General features: G+C 41.6%; 1 protein-coding gene across 4 annotated transcripts in view; it reads left to right on the plus strand.

Annotated features, from left to right (window-relative positions):
* The window catches only part of ST6GAL2 (ST6 beta-galactoside alpha-2,6-sialyltransferase 2), a 104,665-nt gene extending 93,254 nt beyond the window's left edge, over positions 1 to 11,411 (plus strand). For 3 of the 4 annotated variants that reach the window (XM_073238820.1, XM_073238819.1, XM_037015569.2), the window contains exon 6: positions 6,559 to 11,411. In XM_073238820.1, the coding sequence (XP_073094921.1) occupies positions 6,559 to 6,830 (272 nt within the window). In that variant the 3' untranslated portion in view covers positions 6,831 to 11,411. The remainder of the gene's footprint in view (positions 1 to 6,558) is intronic. The other variant, XM_073238822.1, reaches the window with a different exon arrangement.
* The last annotated feature ends 15,554 nt before the right edge of the window (positions 11,412 to 26,965 follow it).

The raw sequence follows: 26,965 nt of genomic DNA on the forward strand, positions 1-26,965 counted from the left end.
GAGGTGGTTTGTGGGAGGCAAATTCCCTCAACTTTTGCTTGTCTGGGAATTGTTTAATCCCTCCTTCATATTTAAATGATAGTCATGCTGGATACAGTAGACTTGGTTCAAGGCCCTTCTGTTTCATTGCATTAAGTGTATCATGCCATTCTCTTCTGGCCTGTAGGGTTTCTGTTGAGAAGTCTGATGATAGCCTAATGGGTTTTCCTTTGTAGGTGACCTTTTTTTTCTCTCTGGCTGCCTTAATACTTTGTCCTTGTCTTTCATCTTTTCCATTTTAATTATTATGTGTCTTGGTTGTTGCCCTCCTTGGATCCCTTGTCATGGGAGTTCTGTGTACCTCTGTGGTCTGAGAGGCCATTTCCTCCCCTAGTTTGGGGAAGTTTTCAGCAATTATTTCTTCAAAGATACTTTCTATCCCTTTTTCTCTCTCTCTTCTTCTTCTGGTACCCCTATAATGCAGATATTGTTCCGTTTTGATTGGTCACTCAGCTCTCTTAGAATTCTGTCATTCCTAGAGATCCTTTTATCTCTCTCTGCATCAGCTTCTCTGCATTCCTGTTTTCTGTTTTTTAGTCCATTAATGGTCTCTTGCATCTTGTCCATTCTGTTTTGAAGTCCTTCCAGAGCTTGTTTTACTTCTGTATTCTCCTTCCTTAGTTCTAGCATATTTCTCTGCAAGTCCATCAGCATGGTTATGACTTTTGTTTAGAACTCTTTTTCAGGAAGACTGGTTAGATCTATCTCCCCAGTTTCCTTCTCAGGGGAAGATGTAGCAGATGTTGAAGCTATCTGGGTTAATCTTGTCTGGATCAAATTTTTTTGCCATTTCATGTTGATAGGTGCAGTGGAGTGCTATTGACGCATCTATCAGCTTTCCTCTTGGCTCCTAGCCTTTCTTTACTGGGACAATGGCGACCCCTAGTGGCTTGTGTTGGCCAATTGCGTGTAGACTGGGTCTTTGTATCTTGCCCGGCTGGTCTGGAGGAAGCTCCCTTGCTGAGGGCGTGGCCAGCCTCAGGCTGCTTCTCTGCTTTGGCAGGGCCCTGGAGGGGTAATGGATGGGCGGCTGTTTGGCTGTTTACCTCCATGAGGGGTCTCAGAGCTGTTGCCCAGGGGGTTAGTGTGCCCAGATTTCCCTGGAATTTCCAGCTGCTGGACTGTGACCTGGGATGTTTCCGTCCAGCTGTGGTGTCCCTGTCCCTTTAAGACTTTCAAAAAGCACTCGCTTTTCTTTGTCACAGAGGCATCGGCTTCAGCACCTGCTAAGAGGTGTTGCTCTTCTGTTTCCCTAGTTTCCAGTCTTCCACGCATGTACTGTGTCTGCACTCTGGTGCAGAGGGCTGGGGCTGGGTGTTTAGCAGTCCTGGGCTCCCTCTCCCTCCCCGCTCCGACTCCTCTCCTCCTGCCGGGAGCTGGCGTGAGGGGCGCTCGGGTCCCGCTGGGCCAGGGTTTGTATCTTATCCCCTTCACCAGGCGCTGGGTTCTCGCGGGTGTGGATGTGGTCTGTCTGTTGTCCTGTGTCTTCTGGTCTCTCTTTTAGGATTAGTTGTATTTGTTGTATTTTCAAAAATATATATGTTTTTGGGAGGAGATTCCCACTGTCCTACTCATGCCGCCATCTTGGCTCTGGAAATTCTTCTGCCCATTTTTTTAATCAGATTGTTTAGTAGGGGGTTTTGCTATTAAGATGTAGGAGTCCTTGTATATTTTAGATATTAGCCCCTTAGGAGATAATATGATTTGAAAATATTTGCTGCTGATAAGTAGGTTGCCTTTCACTCTGTTGATGGTGTCTTTTGCTGTACAGAGCTTTTTAGTTTGATGAAGTCCCACTTGTTTCTTTTTACTTTTGTTGCTTTTGCTTCCGGCATGAAATCCAAAAAATCATTGCCACACTGATGCCAAGGAGCTTACCACCTGTTTTCTTTTAGGAGTTTCAGTTTTGTGCCTTATATTTAAGTCTTCAATCTATTTTGAATTAGTTTTTATGTATGGTATAAGATAATGGTCCAATTTCATTCTTTTTCATGTAGCTGTCCAACTTTCCCAACACCGTTTATTGAGAGCTTTTCTTTCCCCATTGTATATTCTTGGCTCTTTCATTGTAAGTTAGTTAACCACATGTGTATGGAATTATTTCCAGACTGTCTATATCCCACTGATTTATGTGTCTATATTTGTGCCAGTATCATACTGTTTTGATTGCTGTAGCTTTGTAGTATAGCTTGAAATCAGGGAGTGTGATGCCTCCAGCTTGTTCTTCTTCAAGATTGCTTTGGCTTTTGGGGGTCTTTGTGGTCCCATACAATTTTTAGATTTATTCATTCTATTTCTGTGAAAAAAATGCCATTGGAGTTTTGATAGGGATTGCATTGAACCTGTAGACTCTTTTGGATAGTATGGACATTTTAGCAAGACTAATTTTTCCAATCCATAAGCACATCATATCTTTCCATTTATTTGTATCTTGTTCAGTTTTTTTCTTCTAAGTCTTACAGTTTTTAGTGTACAGGTCTTTTGCCTCCCTAGTTAAATTTATTCTGATGTGTTTTATTCTTTATTTTTCATATTCATAATTATACATGGGGTTATTTTATTAATTTCTCTTTCTGATAGTTCATTACTGGCATATAGTTATTCAATAGATTTCTGTATATTGATTTTGTATCCTGTGACTTTACTGAATTCATTTATATTAGTTCTAACAGGTTTTTTTGATGAAGTCTTTAGAGTTTTCTATATATTACATCATGTTATTTGTAAATATTTATAGGTTTACTTCTTTCTTAGCAATTTGGGTGCCTTTTCTTTCTTTTTCTTGACTAATTACTATAGCTGGGACTTCTACTACTATGTTGAATAAAAATGGTGAGAGTAGGGATCCTTGTCTTGTTCCTGATCTTAGAGGAAAAGCTTTTAGCTTTTCACATACTTTGAGTATGATGTCTCCTGGGTTTGTCATATATGGTCTTTATTATGTTGAGGTATATACCCTCTCTACCCACTTTTTGAAAAATTTAATCGTGAATATATGTTGAAATTTGTGGAATGCTCTTTACTACATCTATTGACATGATCATATGATTTTTATCCTTCATTTTGTGAGTGTGGTATGTCACATTGATTGATATGTGGATATTGAACTGTCCTTACATCCCTAGCATAAATTCTACTTGATCATGGTGTATGATCCTCTTACTATGTTGGTGAATTCACTGAGTTAGTGCATTGGTGATCCTTTTAATATTTTCTTGGGTACTTTTGCATCTGTGCTTATCAGGGATATTGGCCTATCATTTTCTTTTCTTGTGATATCCTTGTGTGGTTTGGGTATCAGGGTAATGCTGGCCTTGTAAAATGAATCTGGAAGTTTCCCTCCTCTTCTATTTCTTTGGAAGAGTTTAACAAGGTCTTTGAATGTTTGGTTAAAGCAAAATCTTACTAGTGATGAAAGAAGTTATATTTTGGTAGTCTGTAAACAAACTTATTTAACATAAACGTTCTTAAGTGATTTTCAAAAAATTCTTTACTGAATGGTATAGTATTATGTGATTTATATTCTTATTTCTTAGGTACTCTTGAGCTGTCTGAAGAGAGGAAATGAAAAAATAATAACGTTTTTAGCATAACCAGATGTGAATTACCCATGCCAGACTGACATGGGGAAATGATTATGAAGTAACATACTTTGAATTTATATATATATATATTGTGTGTGTGTGTGTGTGTGTTTATATATATATATATATAGTATTTCTGCAGAAAGGGTGTAACAGCAGGCCTGACTGCTGATTGTTAGGCAGGCCTGCATACAAATTTGACCTTTGGCTGGCATCCAGAAACTTGGATTTGGTGAGGTTTCTCAACCCCTTTAACTTTTAAGAGTGGTTCATCTGTGCCTAGGATTTTGGTGTAAGAAATATGGTTTGTGCTAAACACCTGCTTTCCCTCTGGGAGTCTGGAATTTTGGTTCATGCAGGCAGACACTGTCTGCATGACAGCTGCCAGTAAAAACCTTGGGCCTGAGTGTCTGTAAAGCTTTCCTGACTGGCAGCCCTTTCACAAGTGTTGCTCACAACACACTCAGCCAACCCTGTGTGACTCCACTAGGAGAGTACTGTGGACGCTTGCCCTTGGCTCCCCTGGATGTTGGCCCCTGTGCCTCTTCCTTTGGCTGAGTTTGCTCTAATAAGTCATAGCGGAGTTTGACTATATGCTGGGTCCTGTGGGTCTTCCTAATGAATCACCAAACCTGGAAGTGATGTGGGAACTCAACATGGCACCTTATTTGCAGTAGTCCAGAGGACATCTGACGACCCATGTTGTTGGTATTTATTATGTCACTCATAGGCAAGAAGGCTCAGCATCACAGCACTTCAGAGGAGATGCTGGTGGTAGGGCTTATTTTTCGCAGTACAGTATTTAAGACACTTTCTTCAAGTCATCCTAAGAATTACAGGTTATAGGCTTACCACCTGTTTTTAAATTTAAACTTTCTTTAGGTTAATTTACTTACTCTTTTATTAAAAGGAACTTTCTCTAAATCTCCAGTGATGAGCACTGTGCCCAGTTTAATGATGTTGGACTGAATTGAAGGGGCCTCCGACAGTCCTTGAAGTCTCTGGTCTTTCCCAATCTCATCCCAGCCCTGCCTCCCTGCAGTGTCTACCCCACACCCTGTCCCCCAGCACACACTCAGAACTGTGCCAGAGCAGTAACTCCCTACACTGATGTCTACCTCGTGCCCTTTTTAAAAAACATGAAGAAACTTCATTTCCAGGATTTAGTCCATGAATACATACCATTAACTCTTAGGAATACTGATGTGTAGATTTAATCACATTTAATAATAATGATGTTTAGTATATGTGACAGGGTCTAAATCTAAACTCACATTTATGTGTAATGACAGCTTTAATAAAATAAAAAGCAGAGTATGCATATGCCAAGTGAATTCACCATGCTGTCTGAAAAATTTTTGAATAATAAAAAATATTCTCCACTGTTGTGGTACCATAAATCTGTATCTTTCTCATAAACTCAGCAAATCATAAATTAATTTTTCCTCTTCCCTTTGAAGATGCAGCCGTATATAACTGGCTGCCACTTAAACACTTAGATTCTGTTGTTACTTAAATCTAAGGGTACTCTAGGCCAAACCTCAAGATTACAGGAAGCCTCAAGTTCACAAAAAGAGATGGGAAACCATTTTTGCTAACTCTGTATCAGATAGGCAAAAAGCAGGAGGAATTAGGCAGATAACTCAGGATAAGAACTCGTATTTTCTTAACCTCTGTTGGCTTTCATTTTGTACTGTTATGAACTAACTGTCAAGTTTCTGTATTTCTAAAGTTGTAGAAATTATTTCAAAATATAAACTATATGTGACAGTGCTAAAACATACCTATTATAGTGAAACCATAACTTTTGCCTAGACAAAATCTACACTGCATATTTAAAGTTAATAATTATTCAGCATTTTCTCTGGAATAAATTTCTCTGGAAAACTTCCTAGAAAAAAATAATGAGATTCTAGCATGCAGTAGCTCTTTGAGACCAAGAGTACAGCAGGGGCATCTGGAGAGACCACCCAAGGGTCATCTTCCTTAGGTGTAGGCAGACTGTCCTTATATGCAGGATGTCTAGTCACCTGTGAGACAGCTTAAGGACCCCTTACAGCAGAGTTTTTCAGGGAATATGTGTGTTAGACCAGCATGGTCCTTAAAGCATGGTTAAGAAGGCCATCATGGGCCCAGAAACATTCATTATTGGTCTACAACTAGATCAGTGTAGAAACTGAAAGGTTTTAGAGACTTTTATAGCAATAGAGCATGGCATCCAAATATGTGATAATTTTCATTATTATTTTTTAACAAAAGTATTGCTGCCTTCCCCCAGCCCTTGCTTGCCAAGTGGCCCCCTGTAGCAGCCGCACTTCCCCTGGGTGACCTGTCTGGCTCCCCCAGCAAAACAAGGCTGCTTCTCCTCTTCTAGCCTCCCTTACACAAGACTCCTGAGTAGTGATTCTGCAGCATCTTACTGCACTGATGGACAGTGACTGTAATGGGGATTGTCGGGGGGACTTGGTGGTGGGGGGAGCCTAGTAAACATAATGTTCTGCATGTAATTGTAGATTAATGATAACAAAAAAAAAAAATACAAGTGACCTTGATATTGATGGTTCCAGCCAAGAGAATAATGTCCCTAATGTCTTAAACTTTGAGTCTCCAATTTCATCTCTTCCCATTCAAACAACTTTTACAATCAATTTTTTTTATAATCAGTTTTTAATAACGTGTTTCATTGGCACATAAAAGCCTTACTGTTGCAAATCAGAGGGGACCATGTGTAGAAAGTGACCCATGATCCTCCGACGCGGGGTTGCCAGCCTGTCGCACACTAGGGTGCCCTCTAATACGGAATAGTATCACCTGGGGGGTTGCTCGCCTGCACACCGCCTGCAGGACGTCGGCAGAGGTAAGAGCCAGGGAACTAGTGTCTCGCCACAGTTCCCCGCCCTGGGGTTCATAGGCTTCCGCTTTGTGTCCACGGCAGGAATCCTGCTCATGATGTCCGTGTGCAGTGAGGTGCACGTGTACGAGTACCTGCCATCCATCCGGCAGACGGAGCTGTGCCACTACCACGAGCTGTACTACGATGCGGCCTGCACGCTGGGCGCCTACCACCCGCTGCTCTATGAGAAGCTCCTGGTGCAGCGCCTGAACACGGGAGCCCAGGCCGACCTGCGCCGCAAGGGCAAGGTGGTCCTGCCGGGGCTCCATGCCGCGCGCTGCCCCACACCCAGCCCCACGGAGCCACGCGCCTGAACAGGGACCCCCGAGAAACAATGTGCAATAAGGTACTACTGCTGTCAAAAGGATACTTGAAGATAAATTTTAGGCAGTGTAGTCTTCAGTCTTTAAACTGTAATTCAGCGGTAGCCGCAAGAATTCTTTCTAAGCCTTTGAGTATTTGTTACTGCTTTGAATAGAGGCATGGTATTAAAAGGAAAAGAGCTCAAGAAAGATGCAAAAAAATAGCTGGGAAGATGCAAATGTATAACAAATGGATGCTCTACCTCCAAAAATGCTACCCTTGTGCTGTGAGCACCTTATCAGGCAGGGCTGGCTTCAGCTCCAGGTTTCAGTGATGTACCTAATACTCAAGTAGGTTAGAAACACCCAGGTCAAGGTACAGTGTCTGTGACATCCAGTGTATCATTGTACAGGAGTTCATCGTTAAAGATCCGGGGGTTTATGGCTTGCCACTCAAAAGTGTTTGTTGTAACAGCACAGATGCCCAGTTATGTATCCTGTGATGTGCACGTGGTTCCACACCGTGGCAACCCCCTTCTCGGTTTCCTTTTGCCTACTGAATGCTTTGCTCTTTGTGTATCGGGACACATTCCTAAAACCATAAACCATCCATCTTTGAGCCGTCCAAGAAAAGAGCTAGCTCTAGAATAGCACGACAGGAGACCCTTGTTTTTCCCACATGATTTCCTTACTGGACTAGAAACACATCGTCCCCCACGTGGGGAGGAACACCACTGGAAGGTGAATGCAGATGGTGATCCTGGCCGCATGCTCCCAGCTCCTGCTTTTCCACCTGTATCTCTTCCCCTGCTGGTCCTGCTCACAGCCCTCTCGTGTCCCAGCCCAGTGATAGTGATGACACCCCTGTGGGGAGGGCTCCTTCTAATCTAGAAGGAAGGGCTGCAGAGCAGCTATCCTGTGCTTCTGGGATGCACACCTATCTTTCTTAGACGGATTTCTTGCAGGTTAATGTCAATTACTGGGAATCCAACAGTCATGTACTGGACTTTGGCTGATTCCTCCTGAACACAGCATTTAGCTGTCCCCTCCTTGTTTTCAGATGTACTTTATGTCAGCAACATAACAAAGCCATACACTGAAGTAAAATTGTGTGAAAGCATCACTGTTTAACAATGAGGAAAATGCTTCTATGCTTCACAGGGAAAGGAAACAAGAGGGAAGGTTGTCATCAAATATGTTGGCTGTATTCAGTTTTGTCTTCATTTTTTTTAAGCTCAACTTTTGTCACTGGTATACTGGAAAAAGGTTTTTTGCTATGAATGTAGTGAAACAAACATTTTGAAATACCTTAAGTAAAGATACTATTTCAATATATAACCAAAACCTATTTCAGTGGTACAGTTTAGAGTTTAGCAGCTTAATTCTTTTCTCCCTTGCAAGTGTGCAAGTTTTAGGAGAGTTCAGTGAAAAAGCTTTTTGCTCCAGGATTGTTCTTTCTTGAGTGCTTTCAAGGCCACTTTACTGAGCAAGAATGATTTACAGAAACTGACGGCTTCTGTTTGGTTAGTCGGCTCCGCAGAAACAGGGTTGGGTAACAGACATCTCCCATGGCTTATTAGAAGAGTGAAATAGGGTAATTGAGATGTTTTAATGATGGTGATATCCACAAAAGCCCATTCTGAGAGCTGTGTCTCTGGGCCTATGAAAAGAGCAGGAGATCTGTGCCCTGCACATTATGTGTGAGCAGACACGGTCAGGTCACTTCTGTTTCTGATTTCATGAGAGAGTGGGGCCTTGTTCCACGTTCAGGGAGTAATGGGTTCAGGGCCTCTGGGCGCTGGCGAGGTAGCTCGGATGCAGATTAGCAGCCTCCTGCAGCCTTGGTTCTCCCGGACCTCGCAGGCTCTGCCTTCAAATGCCCGTGACATCGCAGTTCCTCTGACAGTGGGCTTCTTTACTGACATCCTAATCATTCAGGACAGTACCCTTTGGCGACATGAGAACTTGGTTAGAGGAAAGTGTATGGGGTCAATATAAATATTCAAGTTCAAAAGCCCCATAAAATACTTCAAAGATTTTCAAATAACATTTTGTTGTATTGCATGTACTTGTAAAAAGTACTTTCAGTCTTGCTGGGTTACAAAAAAGCTTAAAGGAAATTTAATTAAACCTTTTGAATTTATTACAGCCTTAAAGACTCTTGGGTATCAGGGTCTGTTAAACATTCAGAAAATGTGGTATGCATATTAATATAGCATGGGCTAGGCATTCTATTTAAAGTTTAAATTGTTTAGCCTCTCAAAAATATTAGGCAGTTGTACTTAACACAATGACTGCTTCTAGTATTAGAAAAATTGGTCCTAAGTGGCAGTATTTTGCCAGACAATAAGTCCTTACATGCTACATTTACTGAACTCTAGTAAATACACAGCCTTTCTGTGGAGGAGTTAATAATAAATGCTGACCGCCTGTCTCCCAAGCTCTGTCCCTTCCAAACCCTCCGTCTGCTTCTGTGAGGGGATGCTGATAAAACCCTTATGGTGCAAACTGAAGCCTTTAGGTGTCTCTTTGTTCACTCTCAGGACTAACAGAGATCACATGGCTTTCCATTTCAAGATAATTTCACCTATCTCCTTTGTTTTCAGTTATTGTTATCACAAAGAAACAAATGTTGACCAAGAATGAAAGCTCACCCTCAGCTAGATCTCCCTAACCAGTTTCCCCAGTCCCTGCCCTTAGGTGCAGGGTGAGGGAGGCAGGTGCATCCTTCTCCACCCCCATGGAGGGCCAGTTCTGGCCCCACTGAGTCCTTGCCACACTGCCTTTATCAAGAACTTTGTGCAGAGGCCAGGAGATAGCAAGTAAAACTTGCATGTATGCGTCATGCAGCATCAGGGGCGCATCAAAGCGGCCAAGTGTGGGATGTTTGCACATCTTTCAGTCAGTGGGTTTTGCCTTGTCTGCAGGATGCAGAACTCAAGGCACCTTGCTCCAGTCCCAGCACTTCACAGTGTGCTGTGCCCTTATCTTGCCCACACATAATCCAAGCTGGGCTCTTCCGGAATCACCTGCCACTGTGACCAGAGCATCTAATTATCATTTTCAAAACTGGGAAATAAAAGTAACTGTCTGAAGTTACCAGGGGGTTGCTTGTTACATGTTTATGTGCCAGTTCATTCCGGTGGAGCAGATTAATATCTCATGTTGGCTGATCTCTCAGGGTAGGAACACTTACATACACTGAATTAATTAGGTCCTGCTTGGCTGCAGAAAGTGGGGTCAGTCTCATGTGAGTAATGGTGGTAAGGAAAGAGCTTTGTGTGCACACATCACATGATGAAAGTCCTCTCTCCAGAAGCTCTTAGAGATCAATACACAGCATGTTGGAGGCTAGTGGCCAGAGTGACGTGGTCCCATTTCTGCTTAACTGTGGGATGAGTCAGAGAGATGGAGGTGGGGGATTCTTGAGAATATGCAGTACATGCCATCTTAGTACATGCATCATACTGTCTGTTTCGACCTCTCACTTTATGACAGTTTAGAATTCTTACCCAATGGTTAAACCACTCATAGAGGCAGTATATTTAGAAATTAATAGGTAAAAATGTACCTGAGTTCAAACTTGTTTTTTTATACCCTGGATAATCTTATGAAAATACTCTGCATGTTTCTGTCACTCAGGCATTATTTACATGACTGGCAAATGAAAGTTATTCCTCTGTCAATTCAAGGATAAAATGTAAGTTCTGATTCTTGTTTTACTAAATGAATGAAGCCTTTAAGTAAGAAAAAATAATCTGCACATTCCTCTATAAGCTTGGAATACTAGAACTTAAAGATTTAGACATTGATATAGCTCTCACTCTCGTGTACATGTAGATATAGTTATATAATTGTATATATACATATCTACACACAGGGTTTTATATTCTTTTTTCATCAAATTTTATTTCTGCAACCTTTACAATAAATTTCATTTTAATTACATAAGCCAATTTTTTTTCAAGAAAGGAAGAAAATGTTATATGTCCTTCTGTTTAAAAAAAAAATGAGTCTTCCCACACACTCATATTCTGCATATCCTGGCTATGTTAAAAAGTATGGCAGAAAGTTCAATGGCACTGTGAAGGGAGATGCACTACCTGCGTTGAATCCTAGTCAGAAGCCTACTTTCAGTCTCTGCTTCAGTTGAGAAGGTTGTCTAGCTCATGGCTTCTGTAGTTCAGGGGAAGAAATATTTGTTGGTTCTGTGGGAAATGGTCTTCGTACTGGGTAGGTTTCAAACAGATTAACTGCGTTGGTAGTGTTAAAACCGAACATTTGTGATACCACACATCCTGCATTACTCTAGATAAAATACTTAAGAATATTTCTGGTGGAATCCAGTGAACTTTTTTAACAGCTTTGGGAATTCTTTTGTATACTAATTTTTAAAGTGAAATGTGTACTCTTCAAACAAATTAAGGCTTTTTGAGGTTTTCCAGGAGTCACATTTTAGAAGTGTTTGTACACATTTTAACACTTTGATATTTTCTATTTTGGTTTTGTATATTTTTATGTATACACAGTGTACAGACTTTTTTCTTGTAAATAAAACATGTTTTCATTTGTCTATAAGTTTCTCTGTTTCAATTTGTAGAAGTCTCATGTACAAATGAGCGAGAGGAGAAAATAACGAGCCATCCCTAGTAACACATGGCACAAAGCCAGAATCTAATTAGAAGACTGTAGGAGAGCAGCCACATGCCTTCACCTTCAGAGTGTGGACAGCCAGGCCTGAAGCTGGAGGGGCTTGGTTTCTCTGTCCCCAGGTTAACTGCCAAACGGGAATTGCAGTGACAAAGTCAACGAGAAAAGGCCTGTTTAGGCTAACATATCCCTATGTTGAGTTAGTGGCCCAGCATTATGATTAATTTGTTGCCTTAGGAGACTCTTTACCTGCTTGACAAGGCTTTAAGTCTTAGAAGATATAGATTATTAGAAGAAAGGCTGGAGATAGTAAAATCACCTTAACCCACTACGGTATCAGATTGGCCTTGGTATTTTCGTACTTGCCATGTGAAAGGAAAATCAGTTAATTAGGCTTCTGGAAACCTAGTCCCAGGCATTTGTACTTCCTGGTTAGAATGTACAGGAATTCCTGAGAGAAATCATTGAGAATGTTTGGATTGGGGAGACATAAATCTCTGACCTTTGTGCTGATCAGAGAAGAAAGACTCCCACCACATTTACCTTGTCATCATTTCCCCTTCCCCACAGTGACTGTCCACTTCCAGATAATTAGAATGCAGGCCTGGCTCTGCAGCCCCTTCGGGAGGGACCAGAGGTGGACTCTCAGACGATGTTGCTCTGCACCCAGCAGCCAGGGACACTGGGGCTCACACAGGGCACCTGGCAGCCTCCCAGATCTTAGTGCTTCTGGGAGGACTGGAGGAAAGATGAGGAATTGCCTTAGGTAACACTCAAGGAAAGGGGAAGGAGGGGGAGGTGAAGAACAGGTCCGGGAAAAGGGAAGGCTAAAGCGAGAGGGAGTCAAAAATGAGTGCTCGGGACATATGCATATCAAAGTCATTAATTTAGAAACAGGACTGCCTCCTGGCTAAAGACTGGGTAGGTTGGCAGAGCTCTGTGCACAGAAATGTTGTGTTCAAGAAACCCAGGTCCCCAGAATCTGTCAGGAGGAAAGCCCTGCACTAAAGACCTGCTGACTTCTTATTGCCTGTGTCAGGGATTGGAAAACTATGGCCAGCTGTCTATTTCTATAAATAAAGTTTTATTGGCACAAGCCATGCTCATTTGTTCACATGTTGTCAGTGGCTGTTACATGTGAAGAGTTGAGTAGTTGTAACAGAGACCTCAAACCCACTAAGCCTAAGGTACTAATTATCTGGCCCTTTACAGAAAAGGTTTGCTGACCTGATTATCAAAACAGTGGTCCCCCCCATCCACAGTTTCACTTTCCATTTCAGTTACCCTGCTGATCAGTCAGGAAGCAGATAATCCATCTGATGCACAGTCAGAAGGTCAGTAGTAGCCTGACACCACATCACCATGCCTACATCATTCTCCTCACTGCATCTCATCATGTAGGCGTTTTATCATCTCACCTCACAAGAAGTGTGAGTATAGTACAGTATTTTGAGAGTGAGACTATTTTTACATAACTTTTATTACAATATATTGTTATAATTATTCTCTTTTATTTGTAGTTATTGATCTCTTACTGTGCCTAATTTATAAGTTAAACCTGACCACAGGTATGTCTGTATAGGAAAAAGTATATACAGGGTTTGGTGTTACCCAGTTTCAAGCATTCACTGGGGGTCTTGGAATATCTCTCTGTCTGAATAAGAAGGATGACTATACAGTTTACTGAGCACCATAGGTGAGCCTTGTGGTAGATGGTGTGCATGTAATCCTCACAAAATCACCGCCTAAGGTAGGTATTATATTAGCCCCAGGAACATTGGGGTCATAGAAGTTAATCCATCAGCCTGAGATCACGCAGCCAGGAAATGACAGAGCCAGACTAGCAATCCCTGCCTGGCTTCAAAGCCTGTGCTCACAACCATTGTATCAGCCTTTTAAAGCAGCCTTTTCCTGAAGTACTGCTCTACTACTTAAGATACCTGACCCTAACACACTCCATGGGTTCAGCTTTGGAAGACAGTCGTACTTCGAGTATTTTGAGAAATTGTGCTTTGAAATGTTTGCAGATTTACAGAGGACCCAGGCATCCAAGTTCTCTTAAATCCCCAGAACGCTAAAATGTATCTGAACTACATGTGTCAGCCAACTACAGTGTTTATTGTGTTGTTAGAAGCCAGTCTTTCTGTTTGTCACAACCCAGTGAAAAGAGTACCATTGACATTCCATAAACTCTTCCCCAGCTCCTGTCCTAAGTCGAGTCATGCTGGAGAAAAACGGTACTTAACTTGAGAAATGAGACCCCAGCTGAGAAACATCACAGAAATAAAAGTAAAAGAAAAATCAGTGACTTTGGAAAATACATGTGTCATTGCTGAGTTCCTGATAGAAGGGTGAAGGAAGAAGAGGATTAGGGCAGCAGCTCACCACTTGGCTATTTTAAAAACAATGCTTGCTGAAGAGAATGGGAGGGTACTTCTGAACTGCTTTTATTCTCTATGAAAACTGTTTGAGGGAGCCCAGTTGGGCACCGGAAACCCAGAGGAAGACATGCTAAGGCCCCAGCTGCCAGGGGGCCCCAGCAGATGAGAGCCAGCAGTGACGATGCTGTGGGCCCCTCACTTAGGGCTCAGCTGGCTCAGAGCTTATCCCAGAATGCTGAGCCAACAGTGGTGTTCCAGACAGCTCTCTTCTAAACTAGACAGCAGGTATGTATAGCAGGTCTGTATTTTCCCATAATTAAATTTCTGTCTTGAATCCCTTTTCCAACACAAGGTAAAAACTGCCATATTCCACTGAATCTAAGACATCATCAAGGTGCACCTCTCTTTTCTGTACCACTGCAAAGGAAAATGTTGTAATTGAACTAGTGAGAACCACGTGCATGCTGTTGAATGTACTAGCTACAAGCCACATACGGATATTGAAGAGTTGAAATGTGGCTTGTCAGAATTGAGACATGGAGTGTAAAATAAACCCTGGATTTCTAAGACTTGGTATGAAAAGGTAAATGTAAAGTATCTCCGTGATTTTGTTATATTGATGACATGTTGAAATGGTATTTTAGCTCTTGATTTAAGTAAAAATTATTAAAATTAATTTTACTTGTTCATTTTTAACATGCTTATTAGAAGAGTTAAAATGATGTCTGTGCTCACATTATTGCCAGTAAACAGAGTAATTCAGACCTTACATGTTGAAAAAGCTTTTAGACTTCAACATAAATGTTTATTATATACCATATTTGTATATGCAGAAAGGCAAAAATGTGAGCAGAGCAAATCACTTAAGTTGTTCTTAAAACATTCATATTCTGAGGATTTCTCTTCTGAATCACTTTTTGAATAAGAGTCACTAATTTCTATGACTTTTCAGCCCAGTGTTGTCCTCTGCACTGGCAGAAGTAATGGTGAGACCCCACTTCCAAAAGAGGGCTCTGCTGCTGTCTCCAGGATTCTCTTCTGAGGTTTGAACACTTCTGCAGTTTGAACACCCACAAGTAGACAAAGACAGACTCCTTGGGACTGCTGACTGGCAAATAGTGATTGCAACTTACATGTCCACTTCAGATATGTTAAAATACGAAGAAGAAAAATAGATCTTGGTATTAATGAAAAGAAGTATTTCTAATCTAGCTTGGGTTGAACCCCATACTTTCCCCAGAGTTAACTTCTGGACTGCAGAAAAGCAGTTCTGATAGGGCAGAGTGAGGGTTCCAGAAATTCTCTTCATTCATAAAAACTGTAAGAACACTCACAGAAATTGTTGAAATCAAGTTTTTTAGACATTGGGAAATTACCTAAGGGTTTACAACAATCCAAGGAGTGTTTATTTGAGGAAAATGGCTAAATGTCAGAAAAATGGGCTTTGTGGCATTTTAACTTGCCACATTCTCACCCCTTTCTCCCCAGCTCCATGAGAGTCTTAAACAACAACTTCACAACTCTGGTAGCTGTCAAAAACAGAATTCTGGCAGCACTAGAGGTTCAGAACAGCTTTTGAGATTTCTGAAAGCCCCAGAGATCTATCACTATTTGGCCTTTCTTGCATCTCACTGAAAGGCTCCATTCTCAAGATTAAAGTTATTTTACCTGATTCAAAGCCATCTGGGCCTAAAGGCCCTATTTCTAGGATGTTCACTGAAAACAACCAGCAGCAATTATTTAACATCACAGCTGTTTGAGATAGTGATCCTAGTTGGGGCTAACAAGAGGGTGACCAAAACAATTACAAGGAAAAACTGAGAATGAGATGTCTGTAGCAGGCTTTGAAAAGTTCTAACTTATTCCTGTGAGTCTGGAAGGGCTTGCACATGTACAGGGATGTGTGAATGCCCAGAAAAGACCTGAGAAGGTCCCAATCTGGCTAACCTGTGGCTCAAGTTTGGGAGACATGATCCAACAAACATATAGACCCCTTGGCAAGGCTAAGTAGCATATTGTTTAAAAACATTAAAGGAGATGACTGGCCAATCATTAGCTGAACACTAAGTTAAGAGAACAGAGATCTATTCAGCTGCATATAACAAGGAGTATAGAATTTACATAATTGTTCCTGGGAAGTCACTAAATGCACAAAGAGCAAAAATACATAACCATGGAGAAGAGGGTAGAAACTGATTTCCAGAATTGCTATATTATATTATTTAAAATGTCCAGTTTTCAACAATACATTATGAGAAATAAACAGGAAAATAGAGCCCAAATGGAAAAAAGTTCTATGAGGAAGACAGAGTTTGGACTTACCAGACAAAGACTTTAAGTCAGCTATTATAATTATGTTCAAAACACTATAGTTACTATAAAAAGAAACAAATAGGAACTTTTGAATAGTAAAATACCTGACATAAAAAAATCTGCTAAAGGGGCTCAAAAGCAGATTTTCACACACAGAAGTAATTAATGAATTTGAGGATATACAAGTTGGGCTTCACATCCAATTAAAAGCCTTTGTGCTTCAAAGGACACCATCACAAAAGTAAAACAAGCTATGAAATGGGTGAAGTAATTTGCAAAGCACACCTTTATTTTAGACTGGTGAGACAAATTTCAGACCCCTGAACTACAGAACTGCAAAATAAATGCTTGTTGTATGCCACTATTTGTGGTAATTTGTTATAGCAGCTGTAAAATACTAATGCAAAACTCAAAATCATTATAAACATGTATCCACACAAACATTCATACAGGAATGTCCATAGCAGCCTTATTCATAATGGCCAAACTGTAGAAATAATTCAAATGTCCATACTGATGAATGGATAAAGAAAATACAGTATATATCCAGAGTGGAAATTTTTTGCTATAAAAAAGTGGTGATATATGCTACAATGTGGCTGAACCATAAAAACATTATGTTAAATGAAAGAAGTCAGTCACAGAAGGACAGATACTGTTTACATTTGTGTGAAATTTCCAGAATTAGGCAAGTCCATAGAGATAGAAAGTACATTAGTGGCTCCTAAAGACGTGGGCAGTGGGGGAGTAGGGAGAGACTGCAAAGGGTTATGGGATTTCTTTCTGAGGAGATGGAAATGTTCTGGAATTGCGTCATGACAATGCTTGCAGGAGGCAGTGAATATTCACAGAAGTGCTGCCTCGTATCCATTAAAGGGCAGATTGTGCGGTATGTGAATTATATCTCAACAAAGAAATCTTGTAAAAATTATATTTAAATGTATTTATACTAAAAAATTACACAAGTTTTACTATGGTGAAGTTCTTGACTGTACAAAGGAGCAGCCACTCACAGCATGAGTGAGGCAGGAGGGCCGCCCTGGCCCTCAGCTGTCTGGTGCTCCCCACTGCCTGGTGTCCCGCTACAGGCTGCCTCCCTGCAGCCTGCAGCCTCCCTGCAGCCTACAGCCTCAAGGCCTCTGAAGTCGGATTGTCTTGCAAGCTGCTGCTTTTCTGCTTTGGGGCTTGTGAGTCACTGCTGTGTCTTGCTGGAGGGTTGGGGCCCCCAGACAGTCTCTCTGGTTCCTCGCTCACAGTCACGTTTCTATGCCACCCTGGTGTGGGGCAGTGCTACACATACTGCTGCCTCCCATGGTTCCTCAGGACAAGCAAGTGCTGTGTTTTCTGTCTGGAGATCTACAAACCCACCCTGGGGTTCTTGCATGGCCCTGACCTTGATTGAGCTTGGGGTCGGGAGGGACAGGGAAACAGCCCCTTGGTCTGGGCCACAAGAGTTGACCTCTCTCAATTCCACTCCAGCTTTTCTCTGATCCTCAGTTTAGCCTATCTGTACATAGATTAAAAACTAGCTCTTCATATTGACATATTCTTCCAAATCTGTCTTAAAACCAGCTGTGGCTAGTCAAAATCAGAAGCTAAAAATCTGACTCTTCATTTCTCTCTATTCTCTGAGGAATAGTAGTAGTAACAGGCCTTAACTCCTGAGCTGGGAAAAGAGCTGTGGGTATTAGGAATTGTGTGGGGAGAGAACCTTCTGTGACTGTTTTATGATAACGTGGCCACCAAATTTGCAAAATGACTAAGTTCTGAGTGAGACACAAATCAAAGATTGTCATGGTTCAGGGAGTTGCTCCTTATTTCATCCTTTAACTTAATGATTCTTCAATACCTGAAGGTCTTCATGAAATCTTAAACTAATGATATGCTAGATTCATCTGGTATGCTAGAAAAATTTTCTTTCCATGGAAAATCTGTCTCTCATATGTGTTCAGTGTGAAATTATAACTGTGGACCCACCTGAGGAGCAGGAAGACAAATTGCTGAGCTAGGAATGAGGTTTGTTCCTTAGGCCGACAATCCATCTTCCTTCGCTACTTGTTTGTTTTGTCATTTGCTGGTGTCACTAGCGTGCAAGCAATACTTGCTGCCAAAGGCTTAAGAGAAAAACATGGATGACACACTTCATACTGGGGACAGTCTGCCAAGAGCCATAGTTTTCCCCCTGCACAAAGGGGAGTGACTACCATATTAGTAAAGCAGATTGTCTCTTAAATAACTCCCAAGAATCATATTTGGTTTTGCTTATATGATAGCTCAGTAGGGTGTCAGCCAGCATCCTTCCACATCCCCCCAAAAGGGCCACCGGCTCCTCTGACTTCAGGATCTTCCATCCCTGAAGGTTTCAAAGCCCTCCACACATCCTCTACATGTGCCCACCGGATGGGAGGGAGACAGCCTGCAGGATCACCTGCAACATCTCAGGTGCCAGGCCTTGAGAAGCTGTGTGTTACTTCTGCCTAGAGTCCCCCACTGGAAACCAATCACATGCCCTTTCTTAATTGCAGAGGTCTGGGAAATGCAGTCTAGCTGTGTGCCAGCAGGAAAAAAGAAACGGCAATGCCTCTGGCTCAACAGCTCTTAATTTGAATTGGGGGACCAACTCTTTAAGTATCTGCAGTTCGGGGAATGTATTTTAAGAACCACTGCTTGCCTAAAAGTGCTAACCACACCAGGCAGAAAGGCGACTATAAAGATCCCCTGGGTCTCCGGAAGCCAGCTGAAATGGCTACCGAACAGGAGTTCTGGGTCCCAAGTAGGGCTCTGGGAACACCATTGGCAGGGGTAGCTGTATACTAACACTGAAAGCAGCAGGTGTGCATGAGCTAGACCAATGAGTGATTGCCGCCGTGACTAGCACCACAGGTGGGAGGGCCTCAGGGCAGTATTTCTTGTATTTTTCACACAGAGAAAGGGAATTCTCCTGGAACCACACTCAAATTATCCTTAGCATAATAATGCTGTGATGTGTTTCAGTATGAAACTAGGTAAATTTGTACCTATAGCTTTCCTATAACTGTACAACAAAAATGTATTTGAATTAAGTAGAAGTAAGCTACCAAATGAATTAAATCCCTATTAACAATATTGATGTTACAGATAATATATTGTTAAAGCTGAATCACATGAGTAGGGTATGGAAAGCTATGGGGAAGATTCCTTTTAAAGTCTTATTATGGACCATTCTCCTAGCACTTTCTTCTATATGAAATTTATTTATATAGTGCCTTTTGACACAATTTGGCATTAAATTTGTGTTCTTGTCTCTACAACCCACATTTAAAGTACTACAATATGACACATTGAATATTAAAAGAAAAAAAATACTGAAATATGACAGTTCAAAACATGTTCTGCAACTAAATTCAGCTTGCTATCTATTTAAGTAAAGTTTTCTTAGTACAGCCAGACTCATTCATTTACATACTGTCTATGACTGCTTTCATAGTACAGTAGCAGAATTAGTATTTATATTATAGGCTGTATGTCTCTTAAAGCCTTAAATATTTACTCTCTGGTTGCTTAGAGAAAATTTTTATAGATCCAAATTGAGATGATTTGGAATAAATGTACATCATTGGGCTAGTTATCTACTGCTGCCTAATAAATTACTGCAAATGTTAAACAATGACAATTTTATGGAATCTGGTGAGTTTGTCCTTCCCTTCTTTATGTAGCACTTAGCTGACTGATTCTTCTGCTTTCTGTGTTCAGCTTGTGGAGGGTCTGGGCTGAGGTCTCCAAGGAGGCTTTGTTCACATGTCTGGCACTTGGCAAGCATGGTTGGAAGGCTGTGCTGAGCTGGGACTGTCTTATGGAGGGTGTGCAGGTCGCTCCCCCAGCACAGCAGTCTCAAGAGTGTTAGACTGTAAAAGGCAGCTCAGGGCTCTCAGAGAGTATACCAAGAGGGCAGAGTTGGAAGGTGAAGGCTTCTTATGCTCTATCCTCAGGAGTCTCAAAATGCTCTTCTTCCACATTCTATTGGTGAAGCAAGCACTACAGCCAGCCCCGATTCCAGAGGAGGCAGCTAGATCCCGCCTCTCAATGGGAAGAACAGCAAAGGATTTGCAGCCAGCTTCAGTCTACTACACCTACTTTTGATATCAGTGAAGTGAAAGCTTACAACTTAAAATACACATACAGCATGCTCACAAAACCCTGAGCATGCATCTGAAGAGACTAATGAATATGTAATCCTAGTTTGAGAAACACTGTGCAAGAAATAGGAACATGTAAGCAAGAGAATCTGAGCAATTACTTCAACTTTCAATGCAGAGGGTCTGTACACATATGTGTGTATCTGTATTTACATATAGTATACTTATGTATATATACACTATGTGCAGTCTAGTGGAATGAGCACAGGCTTTGATGGTGTGGGTGGTCACAGAAGAATATCCATATCCTGCTTTTTGTTTATTCATTTATCTGATCCAAGTGTGATGGGGATCAGAGATCCCAGATGTCCACAGTAATGCAGGCCAGCAGATCACCCAGCCCTCCAGCAGGGTCATCAACAACCAAGCCCTATAGCAGGCACCTGGGATCACATGATGGATTACAAAGGCGAAGTTCAAGGTAAATTACCTTCTCTCTCTGAAGTTCAGTTTCCTCATGTGTAACAGAGAGATAGAAACAGTACCTAGTCATTGAATTATTGCCATTATTAATTTAGACAGTGCATGTGAATTATTTAGCACAAGGCCTGACATATAGTGAATATGAATTGGTGGTGGTATTATTATGTTTTGATCTTCTCAGTCTAATATATCTAAATAATAGGAGAGAACATCAATGGACACTAAACATTGCAGATGGTTGTTTTTTCAGAGAAGTTTCATCTAGTTAAATTTTAAAAGTGAAATAAAGTTACGTCTTTAAGGTGATGATTTGTTGTCAAGGCTCTCTAAACCAAACTCTGCAGAATTCCTTCATGAAAAGGGAAAATGCAGAAAAATTTAGTTTTGAGCTTTTTTTTTGTTCCTCTCCTTTTTTTCCCTGATAGTCTGTACCTGCTCTCAGGAGGTCTGCAATGTATCACCCCAAGGAAGGGGTTAAACATCTCTAAGTGATTCTTGTCAGAATCTATACAAACACTTGCTAAACAAAAGAAAACAAGCAAATAAGAAGGTATCATAAATAGCACAGTTACTGTTTATTTCTTCTTCATGGCTTTTCAATTTATTTGGGCTTTTCTGCCCTCTGTTGCTGTATAGCAAACCATAATGCTTAAAAAGTCCAAAAGCCATATATTATTCCTCATGCTTCTGAGAGTTAATGAGTAGTTCCTCTGCTATTTCCTTCTGGGTGTACTCCCAGGGCTACATTCAGCTATAGAGTCACCTGAGCTGAATTGGTTTGTCTCATTCACACATCTGAGGAGTAACACTATCAGGCAAATTTCACCATTTCTCTTCTGTGGGGCTGTTCATGCTCCAGTGAGCCAGAGATGCTCCCTTACAGTTGACCTTGGGGCAGAGGTCAAAGAGGATGATGGTGGAATGTGCCAACTCCTTAAGGCCAAGGACCCAGAGCTAGTACACTACTTCCCACACTCTGTCCAAACAAGGGGGTGTCAGCAAACTGAAAATAGAGGGGAACTTTCTCAACTTGATAAAGAATATCTATAGATGCCGAAAACTAACATAAAACTTAATGGTGAGAAACCATAAGTGTTCCCACTAAGATCAGTAACAAGACAAAGATGTCCGGTCTCACCATTCCTTTTCACCATTGTACTAAAATCGTTGCTAAAGCAATAAGGCAAGAAAAAGAAATAAATGGTATACAGATTGGGAAGGAAGAAATAAGACTGTTTTTTCACAGGTGACATGATTGTCTATGTAGAGAATCCAAAAGGAAACTCCTGGAACAAATAATCAATTATATCAAAGTTGCAGGGTATAAGATTAATATTCAAAAGTCTATCACTTTCCTATATGCCATTAGTGAACAAGTAGTATGTGAAATTAAAAACATAGTATCACTTATGTTAGCACACCCCAAAATGAAATACTTAGGTGTAAATCTAATGAAATATGTACAAGATCTATCTGAGAAAATTTAGAGAGTAATTATATCAGTATAATGACTGCACTGGAGATTTGGGAGAAAGGAGAGGGCAAGCTTAGTCCTTTATACTCTCATCTCAAGGCATGTGTAGGCAAGGGGAGCTTGTATGTCTGTCCTATAGAAATCTCTCAGTGCTCATAGACAAACAGCCAATACGTAGGAAAACCAATCTGAAGTTGAATCCTGAAGATGGCTGAATTGCAGTCTATACTAAAATCACAGCCTTGCTAGGTCTCTTATGTAAAGTTAGGGTGTGAATCAGGAAACAAGGAGTCCCTGAGAGTAGAATGCAATCAATAAGGATGATTCCTATGATTCTGAGGAATCCCATATCCCAGCTAGCCTCCCTTGCCAGAACGATAGACCTTCCTCTCCAGGCTGAGAGAGCCTCCCCTACCTGAAGATCATGTAATAACCTCTATCTGAGGTATTTATGTTGCAGAGAGTGCTAGTCCTTCCCCGCACACCTCCCCTCACCTCTCAGTGCTTCCACACCTGTGCTCAGAGTCTAGTAACTTACAGATTTACTGCAGACCACGGGGGATAGGTACAAAGTCTAATCTCAAAGGAGGTGCTATACACATCAAAATAATTGCAAAATTTTGCTGGCTGAGTGAAATCATAGGGCACCATATTTGGCCATGCTGTTTCAAACTGTTTCCCAAGTTACCCATTAGGCTGCTAGATCAGAATGGTCCCCTACTGAGAGAAGGCCCGGCAGCAGATCCAAACTGCTGGGCAACATGCTTTGCACAGAAGCACTATTCCCTAGCAGATCCCTTAGGGTCTCTAGCAGGCCCTGATAAGAGATCACATGTGCCTGATCTGCTAGGATTTTGTAGCAAGACCATGCTGCTGCTTCTCATAACTCTTGTCCTTTTAAAAAATAGCCCCTGGCTTCTACTGGGCCCTGAGATACCCATGAAGAGCTGGGTGTTCTCTAAGTCACCAAGCCACAATCTTGGGCACAGTCAGCTGCTGTCCATTGTCAAGTAGAATAGGCATATGGGAAATTTGGCTCCAGCAAGTCCTAAAGGCACAAGTAAGTTGCTTGAACAAGCAGCTCAAACCCTTGTGCACCTCATACAGTACTGACTTTTTCCCTTTAACCCACACCCATGACCCAATAAGGGTTTCCCAGTGACCAGTTAACCAGGCCAAAATATGTGGGTCATGTTTCCAGATGATTCTGCATGTAATGCTGCCATACACGGCAATGGACTGCTACAACACTACAGCGCATATGGACGTGGGCTCAGGGCAGTGGGGAGGAAGATCCTCTCAGGCTTGTTCACTATGCATACAAGGAGAGAGGGGAGAGACACGGAACTTCGTTGATGGAAAGATCATGGCTAGTTATTTCACAGAATGATCAGGGGTTTGGAGAGAACAAGAATGAAAAATTAATGACAAATTGCTCTGGAAAGAAAAAGCATTTGGATGGACCCTTCAGAAGTTACATAGTATGAGGATATTGGTCCCATGGGGATTCTCCCCAAACTGCAACTACCATAGAAATGGCTTTCACTCAACAGCAGGGTAAGATATGTGGTCTTTAGGTATCAGTCACTGTCTCTGTGGCCTTCTCAAAACCTGCTCAGTAGGCTTGTGAGTAAAGCAGCCATAGTGGCATGTTTGGTGGTCATGCATGGGCTTCCACACAAAGACATTCTTCTTGGTGTCCAACCACACAACTGGTTGGACACATTGGGCCCCTATCCCAGCTACCATGAAGAGGAAAGGGATGTGTTCCATTGTGAACACATGAAAAATGACAAGAAAAATGCCTCCCTGCCCATCTTCCCAAGGACAAATCACAGAAATCAGTGGACAGGGAGGGAGAACAAATGGAGCTAAGTCAAGAAACTGCCCCATGCTGGGACAGAGGGGGCCTTGCATTGCCTGTGAAGGGAATTTTTCATTGTGGGACTGCTGCATATGTCAAATTCTTTTCTTTTTCAAATGGGAAATTTTTGTTGTGGTTATCTTGTCCCTGCTTCAGCAGTAGGGGTGAGTGTGGTAGTGGTGTGGGGGCAGTGGTAGGGGGAGGATAAGTTGTCTTTAAGCTTGTCAAACCAGATGGAACTGCATTTGACCTGGGGGACTAGACTGCACATGGCCTGGAGAACTTGGATGTTAAGCTTGACACTGTAGCTGGAAAGGATTTCAGCTGTCCCCGTTAGAGAGGGGAGTAGGTGTGTCCCATAAAGGGACAAGGATATGGTAGCTGTTTGGAGAGTGGAAAGACAGATGGGGCTAGACACTGCTAGCTTCATGACCAACTTGCTCTCCTGCCTTTTGGATGCTCAGCTAGGTGTTTGCCTGTTTCCTTCACAGTTAGCTAGGGCACCTGATTGAGTTCCAGCCAATGGGAGTGACCAGACATGATGGGTGTCACTTCCCAGCTGGCCCAATGCTTCTCTTGTGTGACGTTCCAGAGTCTTTCCTCTTCTTCCCCTGGCTGGATAGAGGTGACCAAGAGATGAAAGTTGAAAATAGAGCTACACTCAACCTGGGTGCCTGAATGGCGACATGGAGCCAAGCTCCCAAGTGATCTGAACTACTCAGAATTGAATCATGAACAAGAAATAAACTGAGTTTTGCTTTAAGCCATTATATACCGGTAGGGATGACATTTTTTGTCCCAGCTTACATTACCTTAAATAATATACTGATAGTCTATTAATGTTTTCCTAATTTCCTGGGCCACTAATCAAGGTTGAACATAAGAGGATGCAGTCAGTTACAACTTTACTGATAACAGAAAGGCATCCTTCTCCCTTCAAATAGTCCCTTGTGTCCCAGAGCCTAAAATTGCTCTCTTGGAGACACTTTCTTTAGTTTGCTATCTCTTTGATGTTGGGCGAAGCAGTGAAATTCCCCTCAGTTGTTATGTGGGGCTGCTATGTCAGCTGTCTTCACGTAAAGCTGAGGGACGGAGGAAATGAGTCCTAAAGGAAGAGGGAAGGGAAATCCAGTTTGAAGAGTAAGAACTAAGCTAAGGAACCCTGGAGAGTAAGGAGCTAGTCTCTGGGGCAAGGCCGGAGTAAGTTCAGTTAACGGGTGTGGGGGACAACGTGCTTTCATAATGCAGTTTTCAGCCCACACAGATCACAGTAAGGTGCCTGGGCCACCTTTCCAGACCTCCTGGCTCACGGTCTCTGGAGGTGGAGTCCAGGAATCTGCACTATTTAAAAGTCTCTGTGGGATCCTTATCACTAACTTTTGTGAGCTACTTGTCTCTCCAATAGTAGTTGCTCAATAAATGTTGATTTTCTTTCTCCATTCTTCTAAAAAACATTTTGAAAGATCCTTGTACCTGGAGAATTATTTTCCAGCTCCTACAAAGCTGTACTTCAAAAAGAAAAAAAGAAAGAAAGAAAATTGACTCCTTTATTTGCATATAAATATTTCTGCCCTGGTTATCTTTCCAAAAGATCTATGTTCGAATAGTTGCCTCTTTTCTTTTATGTCCCCCCAATCTGTAAACAACCTTGAAAAGTCTAAGGTCTAAGTATCCTGAGTGGTCTTTAAGCTTATGTATGTGTGTGTGTGTGTGTTTTATTGACTGTATCTTCAGCACCCAGCACACAAAAGTTCTATAGTGAATGCTTATTATAGTGTATTGAGTTTTTAAAACAAGACTATCGGGCTAGAATCTCTCCTTGTTTATTGATAAAATTTTTTTCACATCATCTATCAGAAGTTCTATAGAAAAATTCAGCAGCTTTATTCTCTGTTATGAAATAGCATTGTTCTTGGTGTTCTTTCCATGAATTTCATTAATCACAATGGCTCAATAATATATAATTTTAAGAAGAAGTCTTGCATTCATAACACTAACTGCATCTATGTGTGTCTCTTAAAAATATCACAATTTGTAACTATTGTGTAGGTTAACTATTAAAACTGTAAGGGAGGCATTATTTACTGTTGTTTATGAAATGTGTCCTAATTAAGACTATTGGTCTTGAATTCATTTTTGATCATTGTATTCCTACTGCACTCTTAAAACAATTCCTGAATGGAATGCTGGTTTTTATTACTCACAATGGAGGGGGAGCGTATCAGAAAGTAAAAGTAAAATTAAGGTCAGCATTGAACATAAACCAAAAAATTTTAAGTGGGTTCTTGTGTGATGTATTCAATACAAAACAAGTATTGAGCATACACTGTGCACTAGGCCTTATTCTAGCTGACGGGACATTCAAAGAAGGGAAACACAAAGGCCTCATTCTCTGGAGATCCTGCAGGAGAGATATAAGATGTATGAACAAGTAGTTGCTGTTCAGTGGACACCATCTCTGATCTCACTCCCTCCCATGAACCCTACCTTTGTCAATACCTGAATCAGGAAAAGTAAGAGGACAGGGTACACAGGGCACTCTGAAGAGTGGCATGCTCTGTTAACTGCCCAGGGGGCAGTGAGAAGTGGCAAGCCAGTAGGTAGAAAGTTGTGATTCCTGCCTCAAGGGACATGCTCTTTAGAGGAGCAGGCTATTGCCATGCCCTGAGACTTTCTAAGGAAAATCTGTACTTTTTGCAAGGTCAGTGGGCTGGAGGGCGGGATGCCAGTCAATGCCTGCCTGACAGCCAGCTGTCCGGCTCTTCTTTAGCACAGGTGGTTGCCCCCAGCCATAGAGTGAGTTCCGTGAAAGGGCCCCTGGCCTCTGGAAGTGTATAGTCCAGTTGAGTAGCAATACAAATAAAATG

Source organism: Manis javanica, chromosome 1, assembly GCF_040802235.1.
Source record: "Manis javanica isolate MJ-LG chromosome 1, MJ_LKY, whole genome shotgun sequence".
NCBI classification, from domain to species: Eukaryota; Metazoa; Chordata; class Mammalia; order Pholidota; family Manidae; genus Manis; species Manis javanica.